This window comes from Malurus melanocephalus, unplaced genomic scaffold (assembly GCF_030028575.1).
Source record: "Malurus melanocephalus ecotype Western Australia unplaced genomic scaffold, MMel_1.1 scaffold_15, whole genome shotgun sequence".
In the NCBI taxonomy this organism is placed as follows: domain Eukaryota; kingdom Metazoa; phylum Chordata; class Aves; order Passeriformes; family Maluridae; genus Malurus; species Malurus melanocephalus.
This window is the reverse complement of record NW_026623247.1, coordinates 2,238,167-2,265,928: the sequence shown is the minus strand read 5'-3', so window position 1 is coordinate 2,265,928 and position 27,762 is coordinate 2,238,167. Positions and strand designations below refer to the sequence as shown.

The window sequence follows — 27,762 nt, the reverse complement described above, 5'->3', positions numbered from 1 at the left end:
ACTATTTCTCATGTTAGAGTGATGTTTCTAGGAATGTGATGTGTTGCACAGAGGTTTGACTGCATTGTTCTCTGGAGGACACAACCTCTGAACATGCTCAGAAGGCTGGGATATAGCATTCTGTTTCCTTTGGACACATGGATTGCTATGTGTTTACTAACATTACCAGAAATCCCAGTGAACTTGGACCCCTGTAATCTCTTATATAAGAGCAAAATAGAATATAAACTATCCTAATCTGGAAGTATGCTGTATTCACATCTCTTGACTTTGTGAAGTTGTGGCAGAATGGTATTGGTGATAGAGCAGTTATAACTAAAGACAAACATTTAGAGCCTAGACAGTCAATCAAGTCATAATATTACAATTACTGTTTTAAGGTTAGATAAAGTTGTTTGTTAATGCAGTTTATAATGGTCTTTAAAGCAAAGAAAAAACATTCTTTACTCATCATAAATAATTTGGTCCATTGCAAAGAAAGTTGACATTAGTTTGTCTAAACAGAGATCTGGCATATGATCCATCATTGCTTCCTGACTTATAATGRCAGCTGAAGTGTCCATACAATATGCAATAGTGATCCCCTGACAGCCAGTCTTAACCTGCTGAAAGTATCTATAATTGCTTTATAAGCAAGGGGCAAAACAAAGCACTCGCTTCCTTACAGGATGCAGAGTTTTGAGGACCCATGGACAGAGGAAGAGAATGAGGCACCAGAGCATCCCTATTACAACGACATGCCAAATAAAATACCTCCCCCTGGTGGATTCCTTGATGCCAGGCTCAAAACAAGGCTTCCCGCTGCTGCAGACGCAGCTCAGGTCAGTGCAATTTATTCTCTGGTCACTTGCTGGTGGATCCACAAATTTTTAAAGACTTGTGTTTTATGGTGGGTACCTTGAGACCATTTATAACTCTCAAGGTATATACAGTATAACAGCTCTTCATGTGTGGCTAGTTTCTGTTTGATTGGCCATTGCAGACCTAGGGGGCAACACATCAGGCAGATTCAGAACAAGTTAAAGGAGGTGAAATCCTCATGGTATTAAAAGATTAACCAGGTTCAAGGAACATAAATCCACTGGGGGCTGCTACTTTTGTAGAAATCATGCCTGCTTCAGAAAGTATCAAATAGGGCACATTAACTGGGAATGATTTAATGCAGAATCATTTAAACAATCTAGTGCAGTTATTACTAGGACTTAGGAGTGATCAGTATTCACTCAGGTTCCTCRGCAGGTTTTCTATCTCATGTTGTCAGCTTGAATATTTCTACCAGCATTTCTGTCAAAAATTTGACTGGAGTATCAATGTGGCTCCCTTAGAGKTTTTTTTCAGATCCAGCATAACTCTTAAATCCAGAGGGGTCCTGYCTCTAGCCAACATTGTCCCCTCAGTCCCCAAGACCATCCCCTGGTGCCAATGTGAATCTTTTAGCTTATTCTATTCCCAGAAGAATGCTGGGACTGTCTTCTGGTGCCTTCTCTGTTTCTGTGGAGTCTTTTTCCCAGTAACAGGTTGTCAAGACATTCTACATGAGTACAAGTGTACCAAAGAAATGATGCATCATTTGGTATTGTGGGGGTCACCAAATGCAGAAAGCAGGGAAGAATGCATGAAGGTCACTGGTAATATCTTACTCTTACAGAAATGTATTGGGGTTTATATGTTCTGACATTATGATGAATTGGAAAGGGAGAATGAGGTTTACATCCAAGGAAATTGGCAGAGCCACTCATAATGTACCTGAGCATTTTAAAGGTAATTGAAAAATTCCTTGCACATTTGTTCATTCTAGTCTGCATCAGGAGTGGGAGGAGAGAAAAGAGAGCAAATTTATTATCAGAGYCATCACTTAGGAGAAAAATTCTGTGAAGAATGGCATCATGGGCCTGTTAAACAAGGTGAGTTTACTACTTGTACTTGTAATACTGCAGGTGGTCTTGGGGGGCAAAGCATGTGAAAGTTTATGCCTGCAAGTCTTAAGGCCATGGACTGCACTTGGCTGATCAGTTCTCTTTTGTGTAAGTTTYAGTGTTGATTCCAGTGTAAAGCATTTGATAATTACCTCTGGATAAATTACTAAATGCACACTTTCATAAAATATTTTCTTATGTGAGCAGTTAATAAACAGAATTGACCAAAGTTTCAGCTTTCCAACTTTCTATATCTTAAAACCCCATGATTATTTAAGGGGCTGCTGCATGATCTGTCCTAAAAATCTGACCCATTAGGATGTGCAAAATGGAATTTTCAAATGAAAAGCCTAAAGTAMGAAGTTTAATTCAAAATGTGAAGCAATGCTCTCTGCTCAAAAAATAGCAAATAATGCATAATATTCTTTTTGTTGTTGTCTTTGAATTTCAAGTAAGTCAGTTAAAAAAGTGTATAGAATTTCACCTCATTCACCTTTATGTGATAAAGTTACTGTGTTTCTAGGGACAGTTTTCATTCAAATGCCAGAATATGTTCTCTGTTGTTGATCTGCACACRTTTGAGGATTTTATACCTTCTCCTYCTCTCAAGACTCCCCAACAGAATATAATTCTTGAAATTTGCAGTTGTTATTTGCAAAGGTTTACTTTTCTCCCGAAAAGAAACCCCAGACTACCCTCATTGAAACAGTTCTGAATCCATTAATCAACGCTTTTTCTACTAGATCTGGCAATTATTGACTTTACATCTCCCAGTCCAGGGAATTTTAAACCTGTAGTGATGTTGTTCGATGCTAATTGATCATAATGTCAACAGTGTTCTGTCAAATACAAAAAAARAGAAAGAAAATAAAGTCTTGAATTTTGTAGGATCTCTGGATATTTGTAGTATGCCAGAAGAGAAATCAGAAGTAGCATCAGCAACAGTGCTGCCAACATATGTAAACACCCAGCACATAAATACAGAAGCTCTATTGGCACTTCAGGCAGACRTTGAAAGTACCTTCAGTGGAATAACAGAAGATGCTGAAGCAGGCAGCCCAGGAAAGGATCTGTTTGACATGAGTGAGTTCTCTTCCTGTTCCTTTCTTTCTACTAAGTGACCAAATATATTTATGCACTACTTCTGTTTTAAAAAATACTTTTTTTTTTTTTTTCATTTTCTGAATGTAGTGTTCCTGGTGTAATTATGAGGAATTTTAGAATCCGTAATGGTTTCATATTGGACCAAGCAAAAATAAGGGTGGCTGAAGGATTGAAGCTAGTCTGTATAGTATTATCTGAGTTAAATTCAGTTGCAGTCTATGCTATACTTAACATCACAAGAAATTATGTCAGAAGAAAAATTAACCAGGAGGCTTGTCATAGGAAAGTGAAGGAGAGTGAAGGTATGGATGGGTGGAGAATTATCTTCATCCTGTGCTGTGGGTATGTTATGARGCAGTCAATACATAGAACAAAAGTTTTGTGCAACAATGAATCTAGCATGGAAATTAAAGTTTCCTCTTGCTTTGGGTAGGCTTACTGTCCTATCTGTTCCAACTTTGAATGCAGCTTTTCCTAGATTAGAATCATCATCATAACTGAAAAACCTTGGTTTAAGCTCTAGTCATAGTTTGGTGTTGGTGCTACCAAAACACAGTTTTTAGCCTTGAGGAGATACATAAAGGGAAATAATTGTGGAAGGATTTGATGTGCAGAAAAATTTCTTGGGTTTTTTGCTCTTTGTTCCTCAAATAAACTACTGATTCATGTTTTATTTATTTCAGTTCACATAATCAATGGATAGTGAGACAAAGCTGTTGGTGCCTACACGTTATCTGAAAAATAAAGTATCTACATTTCTGTTATCTCCGTATAGATAAAACCATTTTCTGTCATGTTTTTGCTGAGATATGGCTCTATTTCCACATCTTAGTGAGATGTTGGATTGAAAGAAAGGAGGAGGGAAGAAAATTGAGAGAATATCTATCTGTGAATATAAATCTGAAAAGAGAAAATCTGCTGTTTGAAATCAGGGATGCTGACTCTTATCAACCATTGGAATATCAGAGAAAAGTAGTATTAGAAAATATGTCAATTATCTCTAAATTAGTGGTTTGTTAAGCTAAACATATGTTGGGCTTAGTGCAGACTCAAGTATAGTGAAGATGTGTTATCAGCTACTTTTAATAACTAGCTGAGATATCAATAAGCTGTGACAGAACAGTATTTTTCCTATTTATCTGACCTAAATCAGCTTCTCTGTGGCTCCACACAAACATGGCTAAGTACTTCTCGCATCTGAGCAATCTGTTCAGAGCTGGTGTATTGCTTCACCATATGTATTGCTCTCCAAATGTCCTTTTGTCAGCCTAGTGGGCACAGAACAGCATTTCCTTTTGATATGTACTGGTGGGCCAAATGAAGGTCCTGCAAGAGCAAATAGCTTTTGAGAGGTCAGTACGACATGTAATGAAGCACTCTGTGACGTATTTGCTATTTCTGTCAGACTGCTGRGATCCATAAGGACGCATCTTTCCACTCAACTCGCAATAGCACTGACTTTAGGACTTAGCTGGGGTTTAAAAGATCCTTCCCTGAGGYTGATTTTAGCTAGGCAAATGATGTTAAGTGTGTTAACCGGTGTCTGTTTTGTAAGRCTCTCTTCCTAGATAGAGGCTAGGCGTAGGCTGAGTGGTAAAGGTGAATGTTCCCTTCTAGACATAGCCTTGGGCTGGACACTCAGTAATGGGTAATTTTTAAATGAATAAGTTGTTTGAACAGAGACCAGATATGAGTATAATCACATTAGGTGCCCCTGTTATGCAATTTATTTGGAATTAAACTGTCTGACGTACCTAGAAAGACTAAAGGAGAAATTTGCACAGTACCAGATCATATAAATACAGCTGTTGACAATAGCCACTGCTGAAATAAAACCAGTACCTTTCAAAAGATCCTGCCAAGGTTCAATCTGATTTTTATCAGTATCTTTCTGTGCATAACATATATTTTAAACACATCACACGCCTCAGTCTTAATATATTATATAAGTCAGTAAGTCTGTTAATATACATTCCCTTTTTTTTTCATAATGATAAAGGAAGTGGTTATAATTCAAAATAAATCCAGTTTTAAATGACCWGAATATCACTATTTTGTTACATCATTTACCTCTGAATGATCCTGCTCTTGTTTGTATTTCCATAACCAGAACCATTCGAAGCTGCTCTCAAGAATCAAACATCCAAGACCATGTTGAAGAAATCCAGCTCCCTGGGATGCACCAGTCCTCCTTCATCCAGAGCAGCTGCCAGGACTGAAGCTGATGAGCTGAGTGCAGAGCCATGGTATCAAGGAGAGATGAGCAGGAAAGAAGCAGAACAGCTATTAAAGAAATGTGGGGATTTCCTTGTGAGGAAGAGTACCACAAATCCTGGCTCCTATGTACTGACAGGCATGCACAAAGGACAGGCCAAGCATCTTCTTTTGGTGGACCCAGAAGGAACTGTAAGCACTGACTTCTCCATAATATATGGGATTTCTGATTCTACACATTTTTTTCTAAATGTATTTAATCTTAACAGCTTATTTAGAACTGACCATAAGTACCACTTCATATCTCTGACATGCCATCACATCTCTAATTCTCTCCCTGATGCCTCTAAAATAMCTATTGCATGATTTCTGCACATTGCAGGGAGACCTAGGCACCTGATTCCCAAGCAAATTCACACTTTGCCACTGCTGTACAATCTTGCTCAAAAATGCAGCTAAGTCACTTCAGCATTCTTGCTAAAGGAAGGAGGTTTAGCTAGCCTGCATGCTGGCAGTTTCCATCTGACATGTCTGTTAGCTGGGATATGGATCAGGCCTTCTGAGTTTTCCTGCATGTATGCCCAGGAGAGATGGGGTAAACCTGCTCCATCTCTTAGCGGCACCCAGACTGATGAAGGGACYTTCCCTGCAGGAGGATGGAGGGGGCAAGGGAACTCTAGTTTTCTGTAGCTAGTTATCTAGTTTTCTGTGGAGGCATAATCTCTTCAGAGAGATTGAAATAATTGTTACGAGTTTTATCCTTGTTTCATGCTAGCTTCCAGTGGGCAGTTTGTTTTCCTCTATAAAGGACAACTTTAGGTAACCAGCCCCAGCATAAGAAAGAAACTCTCATAAAGGAGTTGGCCTGTAGACATCTGAGCTGAGRAAGCTGTGGCAGAATTAGGTCAGTCCTGCAGAGTCTGTATTGCAGCAGTGAGGAGTGCCMGTGGTACTTGTTGCAATGAGTTACATTGCCACATGAGGCCAGTCAAATGCAGATGGTTTTGCACTTTTGAGGTGCCAACGGCCTAGTCCTGAGCTTGATGGGTACACCAGACCCGGGGAGTGGCTTTACCCCCTTGAGGGACAGCCTCCTTTGCTAGTTTTTGCCAACAGTTTTGTGACTCCTGCAGCAAAGTCCCCTAACTCTCCTTTCAACAAACCCACAAATAACTGTTAGAGGCTATTGCAAGAGCTGYGTGAAATGGCAAATGCAGGAAAGCTGTGTTCCACTGGGAGCTCTGCAGCAGTGCTGACTGGCATGGTGTACTCAGGTCCTGTGATGACTGCCAGGGTATTTTCTTCCTGCACAGGTTGGAGGGGTCCCCCTTTCCCCRTCTTTTCTGCGCTGCGTCTGGTGCAGCTCTGCTTTGCTGACCTCCCTGGTTAGGGACCTGCTTGTTTTCTACACCTATCCCTTCCCTCAGCCTGCTTGACATGTGTCATCATGGCCCAAATGGCTCTGAAATGCTTTGCTCAGGAGGCACCGTTCCAGAACAATGATTTTCTGCAACTGTAGTTACTCACAGACAGCTGTGCTGTCCGTACCATTTGTGAGATCCTGACACAGCTTCTGAGAAGCCCTATTTGCAGCTTGTCAAAGTGGGGAATCATCAGTAAAATGCCAGTGTGTGGCCAGCCACAGCAGCATGCTAGTGGTTTGCAGTTCAGCTGCACAATCTCAGCACGATTGTTCTTTAAGACTGATTCACACAAATCCTGCCTGAAAATTAATTTCACACACATTACCCAGTGACCCGTAGCAGGCCTTAAGGGTGTCTTTYCAGAGCAGAGTTAACTGTCCAGTTGCTTCTGCTCTCATCTGGCTAGCAAAAAATATAAAGGGAAAGGAGATCTCTCCTTCAGGTAATGGATGCTTAAAATGGAGGATGACAGGATTTTTCTGGATTTAGAATAAGAACTCTGGTAATGGCAGAGTGTCTAACTTATGGTAAGAACATCTCTGAATAGAGATCAGTAAAACTGTTTTTTTACTGCTTTTTAAAATATATCTTCTCATTCTGAAAATATAGCTTTGATTTTAGAGAAAGTGACATTTCAAAGCAGCATGCTTCTGAAAACAGGAAGAACTCTATTGGTTTCCTTCAGTGACACAACTGTATGTAAACTGACCAGATATGCCATCAAAGTTATTGTTTCCTTTTTTTTTTCTTTTTACCCTGTGAGATCCTGTATTAAGCTTCTAGCARTTTTTCCAGAACTTAATATTGAAGACTCAAGTGTTTTGAGAGAGGTGTCCGCAGCAACATAAAATGACTTTGGAAAATTTTAACAAAAGTTGTTCACTCTTCCTGAGAAAAGTTCAAGCAGCGTAGATAACATTCCTAACTCAGGACATTGCTCACAGCCATGTGCTGGAGGCAGTGCAGAGCCAGCCCAACACCAAGTTTTAGTGCAGCATGATGTTTGCAGTGGACCTCTGCTTTGCCTGTAGCAGCTGTATGCCTAACTAATTTGAAACCTAGGAAGGAAATGTTTCGTGAACATGTGGCTAAATAATTAAAGATTGCCTTGTACTATAGTTTAGGTTTTTTGTTTCTGATAGTCTCGACTGTTTTATCCTTCAATATCAGTTTCCTTCTATGACAGATGTAATATTGTACACCAGCAGGATGCTGGTAGAGGTAAGGGCTGGTAAGTGGGCTAGAAAAATTATRTTCCCTGCCCTGAAGTATTTCAGTTCCAAAGGCACAGGGATGTACTGTGCACCACAGGGCAAACCCAAGCTAAACCCATATGGTGGCTGGATCACTTTCTAGGAAGGGAATTTTTTAGTAGATGAAGAAGAAGGTCTAAAAAATATATGAAAATGCTGAGGTGCGCAAAGAAGGTGGGTTCTTAYATATCTGGCAGGAGAGCTCTTTCTAATTAAATTGTGCAAACACTTAAATGAAGAGGTGATCCCTTGRAGAAGAAAAATTGATCTAAAAATCTTACAGTGAAACAAAATCTTGTACAGGAAGTTTTCAATCAGACCCATTCAAAAAGAGTCATAAGAGTAGCCATGGTCCATGGAATTGCATGCATAATGTCTATGTGGTGAAAATAGAGAGAGGAAGATAAAACAGGAGCCACACTGGATAAATTGCCACCAATTTTAATGGAAGAGGGATCAGTGCGTAAAATATGACTTTGTAATTTTATTCTTGGACAATTTTAGTGTGACATTACAGAGAAAAGTACCTTACTCTTTAATCTATCTTCTTGCATCCTTTTTTTGAAGGTTCGTACAAAAGATCGTGTCTTTGACAGCATAAGTCATCTCATCAACTATCATCTTGAGAATAATTTGCCTATAGTTTCTTCAGTGAGTGAACTCTGCCTGCTACAGCCTGCTGAAAGAAAACACTGAGTTCAGATAACTCCTTTAGTTTTTGCAACGTGCAAGCTATAACTGGTAGAAATTGCAGATCTGAGAAAAAATTGTACGTTAAGAAAAAYGCATATTCGCATATTCGCATACATTTCAAAGTATGTTTTGCTTAGGTTTAGGAAGCCCCGTTTCATATGGTACACTTGACCATTTTCAATGCTTTGTGTAGACATGAAATCACAGCAGAATGCTTTCTTAAAAGTAATTTCAATAAAATTGTTCAGATTCTCTAATGTGAATGTTGATAGTGTATATACACATTATATATAGAAATACAGTATATATTTATATTTTTCAAGTCAGTCTCTTGACAGTATAGAACTATCTTCTGTGCCATGTGTTTTTACCAAAAGAAAAAATGACAATTGTGATTGTTCAGAAAAAAAAAAAATAATCAGCAGTCTCAATTTCTTGAGAAATTTAATATTGCAACTCTTATTTCTGATTTTACCTAAGAAGCACAACTATGGGGATTACAGATGAAAAATGCTAGTTAACCATAGAAGAAATCTAAATTCAGCAACTAGTATTCCAACTCAGAAATTTAGCATAAAATGTTTTTTAAAAGCATTCTTCAGTGTTACCGATATCAAAGGGATTTTATCTTTCTGATGTCTAATTTGAATTCTTATATGATGTGATTCGAAACATTTGTATCTTGCTTTAGCAATGATTTGGTGTGATCTCTCTGTGCACGAGGTGTGTGCTTTGATTTTTCTAATGATATTGTAACAATGTACTGTAACTTTTATTTAAAAATTTCAGTGCTAAGGTTATTTATAAGTAGTTCTCTGCTTATGGTGAAGATCTAGGTGTCCTTGAACTAAGTTTCAAATGAGATGTTGAATACTGATTAGACAAGTTCAAACAACTTATGTTCATAGGTTTAATACAAGATGTACATGACTGTTCAAAGACATAGCTGAAAAATCTTTTCTTCTTATAAGCAGTGAAAACGATCTGAACTCAGCGGTCTGTTTTGCAAATGATATCACTTGCATYTACTTGCCAAAGCATAACTTCTTTTTGGCCTTCAGCAAGTGATAGGTATTTGAAATATACTGATTTTCTCTAAATATCAAGTTTTAAAAGTACACATACAATAAAGATGCATTTCTGGCAGAAATGCCCTTGACTTTTGGTACTAGGAAATGCTTTAAGGGACATTCATACTATTCCCATTTAAGCATTATATAAAGTTATTTTCCCATTCTATGAATCTTATTATGAGTCAAATTCAATAGATACAGTTCCTGTAAAGGCAATGCTTGTGCCAGAGTCAAGAATTAGCCTTCAGCAAYCCAAGGTCTTCTCTAGCACCAGTCTCTCAAATCAAATCTTCAGGCTTGATTCATAAAAACTCAGCAGGGTAACTCTAGGTTAAGTACCTGTSTGCCCTGAAGTGTACTTAAAGTTATTACATTTGGTTCTAAAAATTTGCTCAGTTTAAAAACTTGTCAAACCATAATCAAACTGACTGAAGAATTCACTTAGAATATATTCAGGCAAGACTATCATGTTAAAATTCTGAAAAAAAAAAAWTTTGTACCTACTGCTTTTAGATATGATGAAGTTGCAACTTGAAAGTTTGATTTTGGGTAATCTCAAACCTGAAAATTATTGAGACACCTAATATTAATCRTGTAATCTGTGCCTACATAAAAATACACTTGATTCTGTAATAAAGACATCTAGAAGCCTGACTAAGATATTAGTGAACCAAATTTTACTTCAGATCATTATTATTTGAAGTTTCTAGGTCTGAATGGGAGCTGAGAGCAAAGAACAGCAACTAAATGCCGCACTGCAACCCAAATCATCATGGAACTGAGTTTAATGGAGTTCTTAAAATTTYGTTTTACTAGGCTGGGAGTGGCAAGGAAATATGAACAGATCTTATATCCCAAGCAGTATCCACCAAAAAGACTTTATTTGWGAGTATCTATGTCACACCATATTCCAGTTTGAATTATCTCAGTTGCCAGTTTTTTTGTTATTCCATGCTCTGACCTTCCTATAGCCATATTCTGGGAAGTATTCAGCATGGTAATGCTACCTCTAAGAGAAGTTGTCTTTTTTTTGTGTGAGTATTGCATATCATTTCAGTAAGAGACTGGTGCATAACCCCCTTAAGTGTCTTCAAARTGCCTGCCTGGTTCCTATGTCTATTTTGGATTACCAAATATCCTGGAAAAATGCAGCAAGATTTGGCTGTGCTGAAGGCACTAAGCATATGCTGAAATAAATATCTAAATTTTTTACCATTGTCCTAGCTGTAGCTTTAATAACTTAGCAGCCACTTAGCTGCATGTTTCAGAAATTAAAGCAGGTGTCAAGGAGACACAAAATACTAAAGGAGACAGAAATCTAAATTTCCCGGAGTATGTTTCACAAACTGCCTCCAGGGAAATGTGGCTATTTTAAGCTGCTCTGTCAGCACAGCCAATTTTCCCAGCTCAGCATATCTGCTGATGATGCAAAGGTTACATTTATCTCGACAAATGTAATTTAGTCCTAGACAGCAATAGCGCCTTTGCCCTGCTGGTGTGATGGGCCAGCAGATCCTGCCTGGCCACGTAGGAGGACACAGAGGCTTTTCTACATCACTGGGAGCCAAAGAGTCTCAAAACTGTCCAGGGATGAAGAGCAAGTGTGCCAGTCAGTACTCCATTTGTGGATCCTGCCATGCTTTTTGGCCATATCACCCTGGTAGATTTGTCTTTCCTCTTTATGAAAAGAGCAAAGAAACTGGACAGCGATTTGGATACAGTTCCAAACCAGTTGTCATTAGAGTCAAAGACCCTTTTAAACTGATTTCAACAAGTTTAAATTAAGTTAATTGAATCTGTTAGAGACGCTGGGTTCACTTCCGTGAGGAGCCACAACTGACACCAATTTAAGCGATGTAAAAGTAATGAGATGGATTTAAATGCTGAGAAKTTAGCTGAAAATCTGACAACTGACAGCATAAAAATGTGAGTCTTTTAATGTTTGCCTTGAGTTTGGAGTACCTTACCTTTTTAATTATTTTTTTAATGCAATCTCAAGGACTAGACACTTGCTCACAGTAGTTCAGTACCATGACTTCAAGAAGTGGGCTTTTACTGAAAGAAAAAGAAATCTCTAGATTTAATAGAAATTGCTGAGATTAAGTGATGTTATAGTATCTTCTGATGTTTTTCCAGAGAAYAGCTGAGAAGTCAGAACTGACACTCTGAATATCCTGCAAGAGTGTCTTCATTGGTTTTGTGTCCTATCTGATTAACAGTTTTGATTCCAGTTGTGTTGCAACTGTGGGAACTAATGACGATGAAAATGCATTCAATTCCTTTAAACAAAGAGCTCTTACGTGTGAATCAAATGATCCTGACTTCTTTTATTGCAGATCTAGACTAATTACTAAGTTAATAAAATTCATCCAGTGATGCTGGCCRTGATAGGCTGGACATCTAACTACAATCATGTTCTCAAACTTTCAGCTATTTCAAATGCTTTAGAAGCAATGAAACMTGAAAATGTGGTTTGAAAACTGAATTACCTCCTCACAAATGAGAGTTTGCTCATAGCGAGGAGTCCCAGTTTCCTGTTCCTTATGCTAGGTCACAATGTTCAAGCTGCCATGGCTGGCTGGTCACCATATGAGAAGATGCAATTTCCATAGCTTAATGCCTGCCTTCCTGCCCAGGGCTTTGCACACACAGTGTGGATACAAGGCGATTCTGTAGTTTCACCCCACTTCCTASAGGGTTCACAATGCCAGGTAACATAGGTTCTGCCAGAAGCCTCTCTGCCAGACATGTTCATTAAAAGCTTGAACAAAGGACACAGTCCTGGGACCAAGACTTGAGTGCAAAATGTGCACTGTTACTGGAACAAAAGGCTTAACAGTCTGGTAAATATCACCTGCCAGCACTTAATTTTTTATATCCTGTATTCATTCTTCTTCCACACTGGAAATGTGGACTAATATACTTACATTTCTTATCACCATGGTCCCCAGGCATCATGTGCAATAAGATGAGGAGAATTTAAAAAAATTATTCCACATTGTGATTGTTGCTGGCACATCAACTGCCAGATGTGAGCTATAATGTATTAATAATAGAATAGATGCATACCTAGATATTTGTCAGTAGATTTGAAAACCAGCAAAGTTTTGCATCTTCTAGGAAATTTGCAAGGGGGATATTTGGAACTTGTAAATATGCTGACAAAAGCTTACAAATCCTGCTTTCAAATCTTTGTTCTTAGCCTCCAATGTCTATCTGAAGTGATAAAACCAAAAATTTATATTAAGTACATCATAATCCATATTTGCATAAATAAAGCTAAGCTGAAGTAAGAGACATACTTCCCTTTTTTATCTCCCAGACAGTTTCGAAATACATGTGCATAAAGTCTAAATTCAGATACACCTTAGTGCAGTGTCAAAACCACCTTGACTTTCATGGTCTTTTTTTGCTCAAACTGAGGCAAACACAGTTCAAAACTGTCAGGATGTGGGCAAATTTCCGCTTAACACTCTGTGATCAATAGGACTTTTTCTACTCACTCACAGACAATGTCTGTGGACCTTGGTCATATCTGCATTGGATGCACCTGGAATGAGGGCAGGCCCGTGGAAAAGAYAGCATGGAAATACAATTTCCCTGCAGTTAACCAAAGGCTTGGTTAGAGAGTGAAAGGCTGTCTTGGGAGAGAAAACTTCAGGGATAAGAAATGYGAAGCCTGGAAACATGAGCCAGTAGGCATATAAGCCACTAATGGGGATAGAGAGCTGCTGCCAAATTATAAGCGTGGTAATTGGTTGATAGAGTTAAAGCAGAACCTCTGGGGATACAAAGCCTACTGCTCATCTCTTATTGAGACATTTATGTTCACAAGCCCTGGTCTGTTCCTCTGCACACTCTGATGTAAACATCTCCTAAGGCTTCCAGGGAGAAAAAGCAGGGCTTTCTCTTTTCTTTTTTCTTTTTTTTTTTTTTTTTTGTCTTAGTAAGGGGGATAATATTCCAGACCTACACATTTCTAGCAAAAGCACCATGTAAAGTGTTTAAACCTTGTTTGACAATGGAACAGGTCATGGAAACCAAAGGAAAAAAGAAGCTAGAACTGGATGACTCATTCTGCTACCCTGCTGTGTAAGAGAGTGCAGATGACTCAGAGAAAAAAGTAGCCTCAGAATTTGAGATTAAGATGCAGATTTACGCTTTATGTAACTATCATGAAGATTCAATAAAATMCAGGTCAAATGAAAGCTTTTTCCAGCAGACCTCCTTTTTCTTCCATGAGGAAAAAGACATCAAACACACCCARGCATACATTAATTCAAAATTAAGTGAAAATTTCTATTAAGTGAAGAATGTGAAGATTATAATTAGTATATATTTGTGTCCTTTTTGTCTGGATTGGTGTGATAACTGCTTCTCAGTAAAGTCCTGCAGAGTTAAAACTTGAAAGAAGCTAGTTTCTTCTTTCGAGGTAAATGTTTTTCTTTGCATTGTGTGGGCAGCAACAACAAAACTAAAAAGTGAATATTTTGCTGTAAAAGGGAGTTTTATTGTACAATCGTTATTTAATAATATTTATTACTTTTAGAAACATTTTTAACTGAGAATTGCAAGAAAAATAATGTATGTGGAAATATTGTGATAATTTATATTCCTAACCACTTTTGTGAATCTCAAGTTTTTGCCTCTTTGCTGACTGTGATATTCTAGCTATAGAGACAAATTTTGTCTCTGAGGAAGTCCTTGAGCAATGTAGTTTGGAATATAAGTGTCATGCAACTGTTTTCTGGTTATTCAGTTTGTATATGTTTAACCAAAGTAATAAAAGAGTGAGCACTATTACTAGATTGAAACATGTATAAAGTGGGCTTGATTCTGTTCTCATATGCTCAGGTTTTGTAATAGTTTGTTTGGTTTGGGGTCGGGCTTGGGTTTTTTTTTTAATTGACCTGAAGGGAGGCACGTTTTATAGCAGAATGTGTGCCATTCTGAAAATACTAATAAGTCAATGAATTACTCAACCCAGTGCAATCAGGGATGAAAAATGTCCAATTCTGTCCAAAATTCCCAAAGCTGTTGGGAAGGACCAAATGCACATGAGGAGCTGGAACTCAGTTACACTGCCCTCACACCAGCACAGAAGCTCCATGCATTTTGACAGAGACCATACATGAGCTTGTTTTTGACAAACACCATTTTYGTGAATGTAAGTAAGTGTTAATACAGGCCCTCTGTCTGTGCCAGATGATGCCCTCTCCTGGAAAGGTAACTTTCCTGCCTGGCACACTGAATAAGTGAGAACATAAAAGGGTAGTCCATTCCACAATGGCAGCAGGAAGCTCAGCTGTGCTGAGCTCTAACCCTAATCCTCTTCCTCYCCTGACCACCTGTCTTCTTGCAAAGGCCTTCCTTCCCTCTTGACCACATGGAGAAAAGTTGAGCCTGAGGAAGTTATGCTGCTGTTGGGAAGAATGGAGCTCTGAATGCAGCAGGGGCACCTGCAACCTCTGCATGTCTCTGCACGGTGCCTCAAGCCCTCTTCAGGTGCTGGGGACCCTCAGGGCAGCAGCAGAAACYCCCAGGCACTGCTGCTGTGCCTGTCCCCAGTGAGTCTGGCCATGAGAAGGAGGTGTCCCCAGCCCCAGCGTGGCCTGGGTTCCCAGCTCCTGCTGTGAGTGTCATTATCTCGCTGGCAGGTGAAATGACACCTGTAAGTGCACACCAGCACATCCCTGCTCCGCAGCAGCTGATCACACCCTTGCAGGGTCCTGGCTTTTTGGGGCCTGGCACTTCACCTACAGTGAARTGTGTTACCCGTTTTCTTACCAGGGCGGTGGGAAACAAGCCTTGAAGGCAGCACAAACCTTCACTACAGCGGCTTCTCACAAAATGTCCCTTTCCAGGGAGTGGCCATGCCTGGAACCACTGGAGCAGACAGCCCTCCCAGCAGAGASCTCTGACCCTACTCCCAGAAAGCAGGGGCAGGGGCAAAGCCTCCCTCCAGCCYTGGGGGTGGTGGATGCAGGGCTGCATAGTGTTCACAGAATCATATCATACCCTGAGTTAGAAGGGACCCATCAGGATGATCCAGTCCAGCTCTCGGGCCTGTGCAGGACACCCCAAGGGTCGCACCATTTGCCTGAGGGAGTTTCCAAATGCATCTGCAACTCTTTCAGGCTTGGTGCTGTGATAACTTGCCTGGGGAGCCTGTACCACCACCCAACCACTCTCTGGGTGAAAAACCTTATCGTGATACCCAGCCTAAGCTTCCCCTRACTCAGCCTCATGTTGTTTCCAGTCCAGTAATTGGTCATGACAGAGAAGAGGTCCCTTCCCTCATGAGGATGCTGTAGACCACAATGAGATCTTCTCTCTGTCTCTTCTAGGCTGAGAAGACCAAGCAGCCTCAACTGCTCCTCACACAGCTTCCCCTCCAAACCCCTCACCATCCTTACAGATTTCTGTTGGACACTCTCTCACAGCCTATTGCCTTGTTTATATTGTGGTGCCCAAAACTGTCCTCAGGACTCCAGGTGAGGCCACCTCAGGTCAGGGCAGAGCGGGACAATCCCCTCCCTTGSCCGGCTGTGCCTGGTGCACCCCAGGACASAGTTATCCCTCCTGGCTGACAGGGCACTGCTGCCTCATGTTCAACTTGTCACTGACCAGGATCCTCAAGTCCCTCTCCACAGTGATGCTCTCCCAGGTCTTATTTTCCAGCCTGCCATTCCCCAGTCTACACACAACAATGGCTCCCCCATCCCAGGTGCAGAATGCCCTTGTTAAACTTCACAGGGCTGGTGATAGCCCAGTCCTCTGATTTGTTGAGGTCTCTCTGCCCTTGAGGAAAGCTGGCAGCTTCCCCCAGTGCAGTATTGTTGGCAAACAGTGTTCCATCGAGTCCTGTATCCAAGGAATTTATGAAGATGTTGAAGTGCACAAGACTGAGGATGGAGCCCTGTGGAACCCCRTCAGTGACAGATCCCCAGTCTGATGTCACCCCATTCACTGTAACCCTTTGTCCCTGTCCCCTGAGCTGCTGCTCACTCACCACAGGATGTGTTTGTTCAGCTGTGGGCTYGACATTTTGTCCAGAAGGATCCTGAGAGAGACATTAAGAAAAGCTTGGTGAAACTCCTAAAGATCACATCAGCTGGCTTCCCTTGGCCAGCTGGGTGAGACACCTTGTCATAGAAGGAAATCAGGTTTGACAAGGACTCTTCCCTCTCATGAAGCCTTGCTGCCTGTGACYGATAACTGCATTGTCCTCCAGATTTTCAGTGTCCACCAGAATAATCTTGACCATGATTCKACTGGGCACTGAAATGAGACTGACATGCCTGTAGTGTGCAGGGTCCTCTTTCCTGCCCTTTATGAAAACTGGGACAACATTTTCCTGTTTTCCGTCAGCTGGGACCTCTCTGGATTCCCCAAATCCCACGAAAATCATTGAGAGAGGTTTKGCAATGACATCAACAGCTTTTTGAGGCTTCTCAGATGAATCCCATCAGAACCCATAGATTTGTAGGGATCCAGCTGGAGCAGCAGATCCCACACAATTTCAGGGTCAGYTGGGGAATGATCATTCTTGCAGTCACAGTCCTTCAGGCTCAGGGCACTGAGACTCCCCTGATCTGCTGAGGACAGAGGCAAAAAAAGCCYTAAACACCTGTGCCTTCTCTGTCTGTCCCTGTTTGTGAGGTGACCATCCTCACCCTTAACGGGCTGATTTCTAAACTCCCTTGTGTCACTGATATCGAAATAACTCTTTTTATCATCTCCACTTCTCTGGCAGCTTCATCTCCAACTGAGCTTTGACCACACAAATTTTCTCCCTACGCTGGCAAACAGCAACTTGGTATTCTCCCCATGTCACCTGAGCTTGCTTCCACTGGCACACACCTTCCTTTTTAGTCTCCTTTCCAAGAAAAGAACCCAGCTCAACCAAGCCAGCSTTCTGCCTTCAGGCACAACACCCAGAGTTTAAATGAATGTTTTCCACAGAAGGCCAAAACCTTTTCGCACTTCTTTGAAAAATAACTGCTACTGGACACCTTCAGTTTAAAGGTTTGAGATATTTTATTAAAAGTTTTCAAAATGTTTCTGGTACCGAATGAGCTGAAAACATTCTCTAAAACTGTTGGCAATAAAAGACTCTTGGAAAGCAGATTGTGAAAACCTTTATTTTCTCCACAGGTGGCTGGATTTGCATTTATTTCATAATTCATAATCAAAACAAATATTCCAATTCATGAATTAATATGAATGAAATGTWAGTCTCCTTTGTACCTTTTGCTTCATGTAAAACAAATTGGAAAGGAGGACATAATTTAGTTTTCTGTATGCTCTAATCAGCCTGGATTACAAAAGGTCTGGATTCTGGCATACGCTTGGAGAAACTTTCTAATATTTTAGGGTGAAAGAAGATATTCTCCATCTTTTTCCACTTCAAGGATATGTCATCTTCCTGGCTGTTTAAGGTCCACTGCTGTTAAGCCTTTGACTTGTTCTAATTTAAAATTCTGCTCTGAAATCATCCACAACCCATGCCTTTTCTAATACTTCCCAATGGGATGTACTCACTGAAGACTGTTCAGACCAGTTTATCTTCTCTTCAGTCATGAGTACTTCGTAAATTATATTATCATTGTTACAAGTGAGCCCGTGAATCTTAGAAACCTGCTTCAGGTACAGCAGGGTAGTGACCTAGCAAAATATCCCCACAGCTCCAAAATAAGAGAAGGAAATCAAMATAGAATAGAAAGGGTTTTGTACTAACGAGCAATCACACGGCCTTTAAGAGTGAAGCTCTTTGCATTACTTGTACCTTGCACAACACTCACAATAGCTAAGGCTGGAATGCAGATATTAAAACTCACTTTTATGTACATTTTCTTGGACTTTGGCCATTAGAACATTTTCTTTATTTGTCACCTGTAACATCCTCGACATGAGGGTTGGTGGGGTTCAGCCACCATGTTTTCTCAAACCATTGTGTTCCTAAGGCCTGTCTGCTCTGCAATAACAAGGAAGCTGCCACGTGCCACTGCTTTGGGAACTAACACAAGRACACAAATACTTTAGCTGGCAGATTTAAAAGCCACAGCTTTAGGGGAGAACTTTGACAATACAGCCCAATAGCAATGTAAAATCTAAAAACCTAATCAAGCCATGGCAATACAATGTCATCTGTTCTATTTCTCACAAAGCTGCAGAGCCTGAAGCCTGTATCTACAATCCATATAGTTACATCATGCTTAGCTTGGTTTAACTTTTTGTCCCTAAGTGCATTGCTTTTCAACATTTTTGGTAGAAATAATTTCATATTTACTACTCTCTTTCACAGTTAYTTCATTCAAATACAATTCTTCTTTGTTCTCATACACTTCTCTAACAGCATAAAACATTTACAGACTGTTAATTTGTAAAAGATAATCACAATGCAAGCCTTTATAGTTTAAAGGCTTTTGCTACACACAATAAACAACTTGTACACTATAGATACTTGGGAATAGTCTAATGCTGCTGCTTTAAATGATTAAGACCAGAGTAAAGCTAAGGAGAGCTCTTTCAGTCTGTGTATTAGAAAAAGCCTCAACTACTTCTGATTGTGCATAAAGCAAGGTGTGTTCTGAGACATTAAACACAAATTTTTGAAAGAGCTCAAGAAAGTCAGATGTATACATTCTTACTGAAAGACAAGTGGAACTTGTCCCAGAATTTCTCCTCAAATTCCACTGAAGCCTCCAGCCATCAAGTACAATTGATGGAAGTACCACAGGCCACTTCCATGGGGACCTGACACCAGATGTCTGTGAAGTCTTTACTGCTCCAGGTTTCAGGGATCCCCTCCGACAATAAATACCCTCTTGTACTGAGGCTGCTAAGGCAGCGATGAACTATGAAGTTGTTTCCAGGTTCCTCTGGAACAGCCTCTCAAAAKGTTGGGGCTGGGGTTCCAGATCTTCCAAACTAAATAAGCATTCCTTCCAGATCCATGCAGGATCAGGTATAAACGGAGCATGATCCTGTTGTACCGCATCTTCCCTCTGGTACCTGCAGAAGTGTCCAGAGGTGGCAGAAGTGCAGGGTCCCGTTGACAGAAAACGGGACATTGTCCCACTGGTTAAACTTCCCGGGGAGAACTTCTAACACAATCCCAGGCTGTGGCAGGGCCTGGAGAGGGAAGAAGGAACTCCACAGGAACCCACTGTGGTTCGTTGGTTTCTGAAATGATAGGTCTCTGTTTCAGAACCGAAGAGTCTCTGCTTACGTAGTGCATTCACAATGTACACAGGTTTACACAGGTTGGACACACATTTTTAAATACATTGAAAATAGTGAGCAAAAATATATGCATGGAAACAGTACATACACTTGTTAGACATGTATTGAGGGGTCACATTTAAACTACTTTAAATAGCAAACATATATATCCTCTCTCAATGGTTATTCACTACTGCTTACTTAAAACATGTTGTGAAATGCCACAGTGACAACTGTCATGTTGTCTTTCACTAAAAATGAAAAGTTTGAGTAACAGTGGAAAAAATAAAAATACTGCATTGATATGACTTGTTAAAGTTTCTGACAGCTAAAAGCTACTACTTCATTTTAAATATCCCCATTGAAATGCTTCTATTTGTACAATTAGTCACCTTACACTGTATAGTGTGATACATTTAGCTCATTGTAAACTTTCACCAATCAATGACTTTTTAATGAGAAACTGTACAAATATACAGCAATTTATACCACATACATGTAAGGCTATTAACACAACAGTAAGGTACATATAGGGAATTATAACCAACTTGTGTAATGAACTCTTCGTCCAGTTGGCAATAATCGGGCTCATCTTCCAATCGTCAGCAGTCTTTAGTGAATGCCAAAGTCTCCAACTTTTTGGTGACGCCTTGCAAGATCAGAAGGTAAACATGCAATGCCATTGTGGTGTGTGATGTCATTAGCTGTGCACAGACTCTGTCCTGGGCACTGGGTAGGATGAAAGGCTTTTTCTGAATCAGGTGCGTAACTGAATGAACACCCAAAGCAAATGATTGTAGATGAATATGTCCTCAAAGTTAAATAAATGGTTAGTGTTTTCCACTGTGACTGAAGTGCATGAATATTTAAACTACGCTTGTAGCTTAAACCTAAAAAACACAGAAAAGTACTGGTCTCGAGGAGTCCTTTACTTACAGAAGTTTCCATTGTGAAATGGAGACTCATTTTTCTCAGCGATATACGAGGCAACATTCATCGGTGGGAAATCTTCCTTTGGCTTCTGGGTATTGCTGCTGCTGGATTTACTGCGACTGTGGTCTGGTGTGGGCGGAATGGGCAAAGACCTGGCCACCTTGGATTTCACCAGGCAGCCACAAACAAGGCGAAAGAAAGCCCGACGCATTTCCTTGCTGGCCAGGGTATAGATGATGGGGTTCATCGCGGAATTGATGACCGCCAGAGCAATAAACCAGTGGGCTTTGTACAAGATGGAGCACTCCTTGACTCTGCAGGCCACATCGATGAGGAACAGGATGAAGAGCGGGGACCAGCACGCGATGAAGACACTAACAACGATCACAACAGTCCGAAGGAGGGCCATGGACCGCTCCGAGTTGTTGTGGTTGGTGACATTACGGCTGCTGGACTTTACCAGTATGTAGATACGGGCGTAGAGGATGACAATGGCAACCAAAATAGCTATGAAGATACTAATGCAGAACACAACGTACTTCTTGGAGTACAGAGGCAAAATTGTTGAGCAATCTGGTAAGTTGTTTATACAATTCCAGCCGAGGATGGGCAGGGCACCCAAGGAAATCGAAATTAGCCAGCATGTACCAATGAGAAGGAACACTCTGTATTTTTTATTTGCGTCGTAAGGCCTCATTTTAATCATGGTCAAATGCCGCTCAATTGCTATCGCTAACAAGCTGAAAGTGGAGGCTCCCAGGGCAACAAACATGCTGCCTTCCCTAATGAACCAGATTGTGGAGGACAAGCTCAGAGTTTTCTTCCCAGACATAAGAATGTTTACTTTGTAAACAATCCCAGCTAAAAGATCACAGAGGGCTAGATTGCCAATAAAAAAGTACATGCGGTTGTGAAATTTATTGTTTTTCCATATGGCAATCAACACCATCAAGTTTTCCAGGACTATGAAACTACATAGGATCAGAAATGCAATAGTGGGCAGGTCTATTTTATCAGTTGCCTTTTCCCTTAAAATAAGCTTCCCTGTGTAATTATAATGCAGTACAATCAGAGAGTCCACCTCCTCACTTCCTTGAGGGCTGACAAGAGCATCAGGTGGCATGGTAACTGCTGCCATCGTTTGTTCCCTGATGGATGCCCGACTTACTGTCTTCCTATCACGAGAATATAGTTCCAATAATTTTCCACAAGAGGGAGATCAAGCCACGCTCCTCCCAACACTCCTCTGGGTAGGCATCGTGTGTCCACTGCTCCGGCACGCCTTGCATATTAATTCGGGACAGTGGCTCTTGAACCAGGCTCTGAAAATAAAATCAACAAAGGAACATAAGTGTCCCCATCTTCCTACGTCAGGCAGTGCTTAAGCTGCAAACATACACCCAGAAGCCAAGGACAAGGGACAGTGATGGACAGGGCACCGAGGCTGAGCACTGCTCCATTTCTCTCAGGGTAGCTGTGGGTAAGCTCAGACACAGCCTGGATGCAGAAATACAGGGGCAGCACAGGGGACTGCTCAAAGGCGTTTTCCCCCGATGAAATTTCCTTGCTGAAAAACACCCAGAAGAGTGAAGGGAAGGATCAGCAAACAGACCCAGCAAGCCCCAGTGTGCACAGCAGGCAGCTTGCTTCCTCTCCAAAAGGCCTAAGTGTACATTGCACTACCAAAACACCATCCAGCCATCACTGCCCCTGCAGCTGGAGGGTAAACTCTATGCTTTTAAAATTTCTTCCTGTCTGCCACGCAGACCCGAAGAAGGAAAAACCCTGAGAAATTTGGTGTCCAGTCTTGATGCCAGTGTGCATGTTGCCAATGCCTAAAATAATTTCAAACAGTTGAAGGTGTAAATTTACGATATTTACAACTGAGAAGATGCACTGAAAGCCAGTCATCATAAAGCCAGTCCCACTTCCCAATCAAATCAGTCGGATTTCTGCTATCTTTTTTAAAAAAAATGTTATATTTTTATAAGCATTGTTTTTCTCTARGGGTTTTTTTTTCCCTTTGCATAGGTATACAGGATCTATATTCAATGTTCTTGGGTTTTTTAAAAAAATAAAAAATTGCTACACCAGATTACTCTTTTCAATCAGAAATTCTGATTTTCTGTAAGTTATGACTTAGATTAATGGCAACATTTTCCCATAGACTTTGAGGTTCCATTTTCACAGCAGWTCCTCCAATCTGTCTTCTTTTTTCAATAAATATCAGAAGGGATCTGCACAGTAAACATATCAGAAGGTGTCAGACGCACTGTTTTACCAAAAAATRTTGGTAAACACTAATATGTTACAGTTTAGTTGCTGCATACTCCAGTGACAATCAGTGTTCATACCCCAAATGGCAAATTTTTTCACTTATCTAAGAAAACAAGGATGGGGATGAGGAAAGAATTTGCTTTATATGAGCCAAATTTGACTTTTTTTTTTTTTTTTTTTGGGAAAAGTAAGGAAAATATTTATGCTGGATGGACATTTCCCATTGGCCCAAAATTAATTAACTTAGTGTAGGAAACTTTATAAGAACTAGAGCTCTTGACCATACCATTTACGCAAGGGTCATGAACATTTTCCAAACACAWTAAAGGAACTTTCAAAGGATAGTTATCAAGGGAAGGAGGTATGAAGCAAGGTGATCTTTAAAGTCCCTTCTAACCCAATCTATKCTATGATTTTATGATTCTATATGCAGGTTTCTTAAGCTCAGGAAAAATATGGGAGCCACTGCCAACCCAACAGTTGGTTTTGGGCACTTGGGAAGTCAGGCATGCATTTTCAAGTCCCCTCAGAGGATGAGGGGAGGAGCAAACCACATCTCAGATGAAAGTAAAGTGATTTAAAGGGTGACCCACACCCTATTTTCCCACYCTTCCTTTTCCTAGATTGCCTCCTTCAGAAAATAAGTAATCTTATAAAAGCCTACAGTGAATTGACTTGAACTCTTTAGTACATTCAGGGTGTTTTAAAATTACTTTCTGAGAACATAATTTGGTGTTTACCTATAGTTATTTCCCATTCTAGTTCGTAGGTCCAAACTACGTTGGTTGAAGAGGTCCACTGGGAGAGACATCCAAGAAACCCAGTTGCTGCTTTTTCACTCAGAAGATGACATCAACCACCTCATTCCTTTCCCAGAAGATGAGCTGGGCCCTCGAGCTGTTAAATTCTCTTCTGAAGCATGGTAAGTGAAGCTCTCAACAGAAAAGCTTCACCTCAGCTAAGGTTCAATGTAATTGTAATTCAGTTACAATCTGTGCACTGTTATCACATAAAATGTCACAGTCTTTCATTGTACTGCCCTATAACAAAATCCCACTGTGTCCATATGAATTGCAAGTGCTTTCCACTGTAAAATAAACAATTATATTTGACTAGAAAAGTATTTGTTAATAATAGCTCCATCAGCAATACTCATCAGACTGGCTGATGACTGCCTGAGAGAATAATGTTACTATCATTTTAGAGCACCATGTGCAACAAAATAACTATGACTTCTTTAAGTCATTTTCAAGTGAGTTATCACACTGGTCTATCAAAGGGCAAACACATTTCTTTCTGTGAAGAAAATTATATGCCAGGCATAGGAGTTTATCACCCACAACTCAGCAGATGCAAACTGTCATGACTCTACTAAAGGTAATGGTGCTATTCCAGTTCCCCTGGCTGAAGGCAGGGATGATGCACTCCATCAGCAGAAAGCATACAGTCTCTGCCATTGCTAGTAATTACTTCTCCTAAAATTATTGTAGCAAACTTCGTACCACAAAAGTAAATCTTGGCCTCTGATAAGCTAGTAAGAAAGTTGCAAAAATATTATTTGCCAGGACTCTTATCCACTGAATATCATGYACAAGACATTTGAAAGTTAGTATCAATAATAATATAATAAATTAGAATTTATTTTCAAGGAATATCTTTCAGCCATACTCTTCTTCTGTTTACCTCCTGCTTTGTAGCYGGTGATTCAGAAAGCACATTCTTTAGCAGTTAGAAAAATTCACATTGGTTGTCAGGACAACTTCTGCCACTGCTTTGTGACAGCTCAAAGATTTACTCCTCAAAACAAGTTTGCTCCAGCCACATACTAGCTGCAAAGTACAGATCCCAGTTCAAAATATTCAAAAAACAACCTGAAGAACCTGTCTGTGGCATGCTGTTTGCGCAGCACTGCCATGGTTAGGTACCTCAGCATCCAGAACTCTTGAAACCTCTGGAAATTAGTTTTCTTCCTCTAAGGTAGAGCAGAGGATCCCTATTTCAGCACCACCAGGTAGCACTAGACAGATAAACCKCTTTCCAGTGCAGGGGCAATCCTGCTATACTTCCCCATGGATGTGCTGTTTAAAACAGTGATTGCTAAATTACTCAAATTAAGGCAGTGGTACAAACTAGTGGTATAATGTCAAGAACCACAGTCATGTGCAGGACAATTTGGTTTCCTTCTCCAGCTATTTGGTCATCCCAGCTCCAAGGATGGAGAGAGCAGTTGGGGTCAGCRGTGAGCACCAAGATATCCCTGTCCTGTGCAATCTCCTCACCCACCAGCATGCTTTGGGGTTTTCCCAGTGGTTCATGTGGTCTCCTGCAGAGGTCAAGCACCCTTTCAATTTATAGCAGGGACTCTTACATGGGTCACATCTACAGGGTGTCCCAGGGTCTGTATGGTCCCTCTGCCACACATGCCATGGAAGAAGYAATGCTGTGTGCACGGCCACAGCCCCTTGACCTGCCCCACGGCAAGACATACCTCCTGTGTCTTCTCCAGCCAAAACACAAAGTGGCACAGGTAGAAACTCAGGGTCATAGCTCTCACTGGCTCTCCTGGCCTGCAGCTTTTCCCTGGGAATATATAATTCCCAATGCCAAGAGGCAACAGGGAACCTGTTTTGGGGATGCCAAAACCCTTCAATAACCATCTCCCTCCCATACTGCTCTGGTCTCTGTTTCCAGTGACCTCTCTGGTTAAGAGCCCCAGAGAGAGCTCAGGGCTTTTATCATCTCATGAGCCACCGGGCGCTTTATAGCTAAAAGAAATCAGAAATTTCTGTTTTCAAAACAGTGATCTAAACTGCACTCAATTTTTCTGAAGTCAAAGCAACAAGTGAGAACAAAGTGAGCATAGGACTTCACCTTCCACTACCTACTTTTGCCTGTGCTACAACATATGGTACCATGCATTCAGTACATTCATTGTAATTTGGTGTAATTTGGCTGGAATGGTATTTTCCTGCTTTCCAAATATCCATGGACAGACTTGACCAAAGAAACCAAAYGCCCTTTCACCACCACCACCACACACACAACAATTCTCCCTTCTCTTCCAAGTACAACAATACAMTTTGACCAAAAAAGAGAATTAAAAAAATGACAAAGGGAAAGACAAGAATGCAAATCTGAAGCCAATTTTTTTTATATTTCATGTATCTGTAAAGCCTTCCCAAACAAAAAGTAAATATATGTAATTTATCAGGGACACCCCGGTAGTCTCATTAACAGAAAGAGCGTTTGAGAACAGCAGCACATTTCAGTACACATTCCCACTGAAATTAGCCAGTGCTAGATGCAGATGAAGTTTAGACAATAAACATCTGCTGCAGAAAAATGTCTTAGACAACTCAAACTTTCAAAGGATTTTTTTCTTAAGTGAATGTGCTGGCAGTTTACAGCCTCAGAAAAACAAATAGTTACTTTTCTGGCTTTTAGACATTAGGTTAAATTTTGTCATTACGAGTAGCACTCATGCACACCTCACAGGGGAGCTCCGGAATGGTTTAATTCGCGCTTCTTAAAGGGAAGGCACTTTGACTTTTGCCCCCGTCTCCCAGCGCTCACGACCTATCCCCCCCCCACTCCAAACTTCAGTATTCCGTTCTCAAATTTCCATTAGCGCTGCGACCTGAGCCTTCTGGGGTGGCAAACATCATGCCTAAGTTACCCGACGTGTCCACGGCGTGACGGTCTCACACGGGGAACACCGCTCTATCCACGAGGTGTGAGGACACCTAGAGCCGGGGTTCCCATGCGGCTCGCCCGCTACCATTCCTTTACACCCCGAGCGGTGTTTTCCCGCTCCGACAGCCGGACGGGCACGGCTCTGCCAGCCCGGCGGGACGAGGCCAGCCCGGTTCGCTGACGGAGGGAGCGGGAGCGGGGCTCGGGCAGAGCGCGGTACCTGCTTTTGTCCGTGCCGGTCCCACGGCGCTCCGGCACCGCCGAACAGACCCCTCCGGCTGCGCGGCGCCGCTCGGGCCCCGGGACAGCGGGGGCAGGACCGGCCCGGGCCGGGCGGGGCTGGGATGGCCCTGGCCCTGCCCCGCTGCCGCCGCCAATCCCTGCGGCTCCGCTCTCCCCGCGGATTGCCCCGTACCCCCGCCCGACGACCCACCTCCCCTCCGGGCTTCTCCCGTCCGCCCGGCTCGGCTGCTGGCTCGGCACGCTGCTCCTGCGCCTGTCCCGCCGGACAGGCTCCCCTCCCCTCCTCTCCCTCCCCGCTGCGGCGGCCCCTGCCTGCCCCCGTCCCGTCCCGTCCCGCCTCGCCTCACTCCGCCCCTTGGCCGCTCACCGTGCCCCATGCTCGGGGCAGCAGCTCCGCTGGGCGGGATGCGCCGGCACGGCACGGCTGCCGGGGTGGAAGCGCGTTTAATGCTTAAACGGCTTTTTGGGCAGCCGGGGTGAAAGTGTGAGGCGGCAGAGCCCACCGSCGACTATTTATAGTGTCCAGAAGAATGCAAGGTGGAGGGTTGCTCGGGGGGAGCGATCAGAATGTTCAAGTGAGGTCGTGCTTATGCTACCTCTGCTCCTCTGTCTCATTGTGTCCAGTAACGCGACCTTCAGCGAGCTTGAGTCGAGAGGAACAGGGTGAAACACTCAGAAATTCTCAGCGAAAGTACTTCTGTTTTGACCCAGA

At 41.6% G+C, this 27,762-nt stretch overlaps 2 protein-coding genes across 6 annotated transcripts in view; one reads left to right on the top strand and one right to left on the bottom strand.

Annotated features, from left to right (window-relative positions):
- The window catches only part of SHC3 (SHC adaptor protein 3), a 52,297-nt gene extending 43,690 nt beyond the window's left edge, over window positions 1-8,607 (top strand). The window contains exons 8-12 of one of the 2 annotated variants that reach the window (XM_057384810.1): window positions 668-821; window positions 1,799-1,904; window positions 2,805-2,999; window positions 5,131-5,426; window positions 8,479-8,607. In XM_057384810.1, coding sequence (XP_057240793.1) covers window positions 668-821; window positions 1,799-1,904; window positions 2,805-2,999; window positions 5,131-5,426; window positions 8,479-8,607 — 880 coding nt within the window. Of the gene's footprint in view, window positions 1-667; window positions 826-1,798; window positions 1,905-2,804; window positions 3,000-5,130; window positions 5,427-8,478 lie in introns of both variants that reach the window. The other variant, XM_057384818.1, reaches the window with a different exon arrangement.
- Window positions 8,608-17,688: 9,081 nt separating this feature from the next.
- Window positions 17,689-27,338, bottom strand: S1PR3 (sphingosine-1-phosphate receptor 3). Of its 4 annotated transcripts, none has more exons than XM_057384784.1 (2): window positions 27,241-27,338; window positions 17,689-22,159 (listed from the first exon to the last, which is right to left on the bottom strand). In XM_057384784.1, the coding sequence occupies exon 2, from the start codon at window positions 21,973-21,975 to the stop codon at window positions 20,833-20,835; it is 1,143 nt and encodes a 380-aa protein (XP_057240767.1). In that variant the 5' UTR covers window positions 21,976-22,159; window positions 27,241-27,338; the 3' UTR covers window positions 17,689-20,832. The 4 variants fall into 4 exon arrangements, with proteins under 4 accessions (XP_057240767.1, XP_057240758.1, XP_057240783.1 ...); XM_057384775.1 differs by lacking the exon at window positions 27,241-27,338 and adding an exon at window positions 27,028-27,183; XM_057384800.1 differs by lacking the exon at window positions 27,241-27,338 and adding an exon at window positions 26,791-27,005.
- Between the last annotated feature and the right edge of the window lie 424 nt (window positions 27,339-27,762).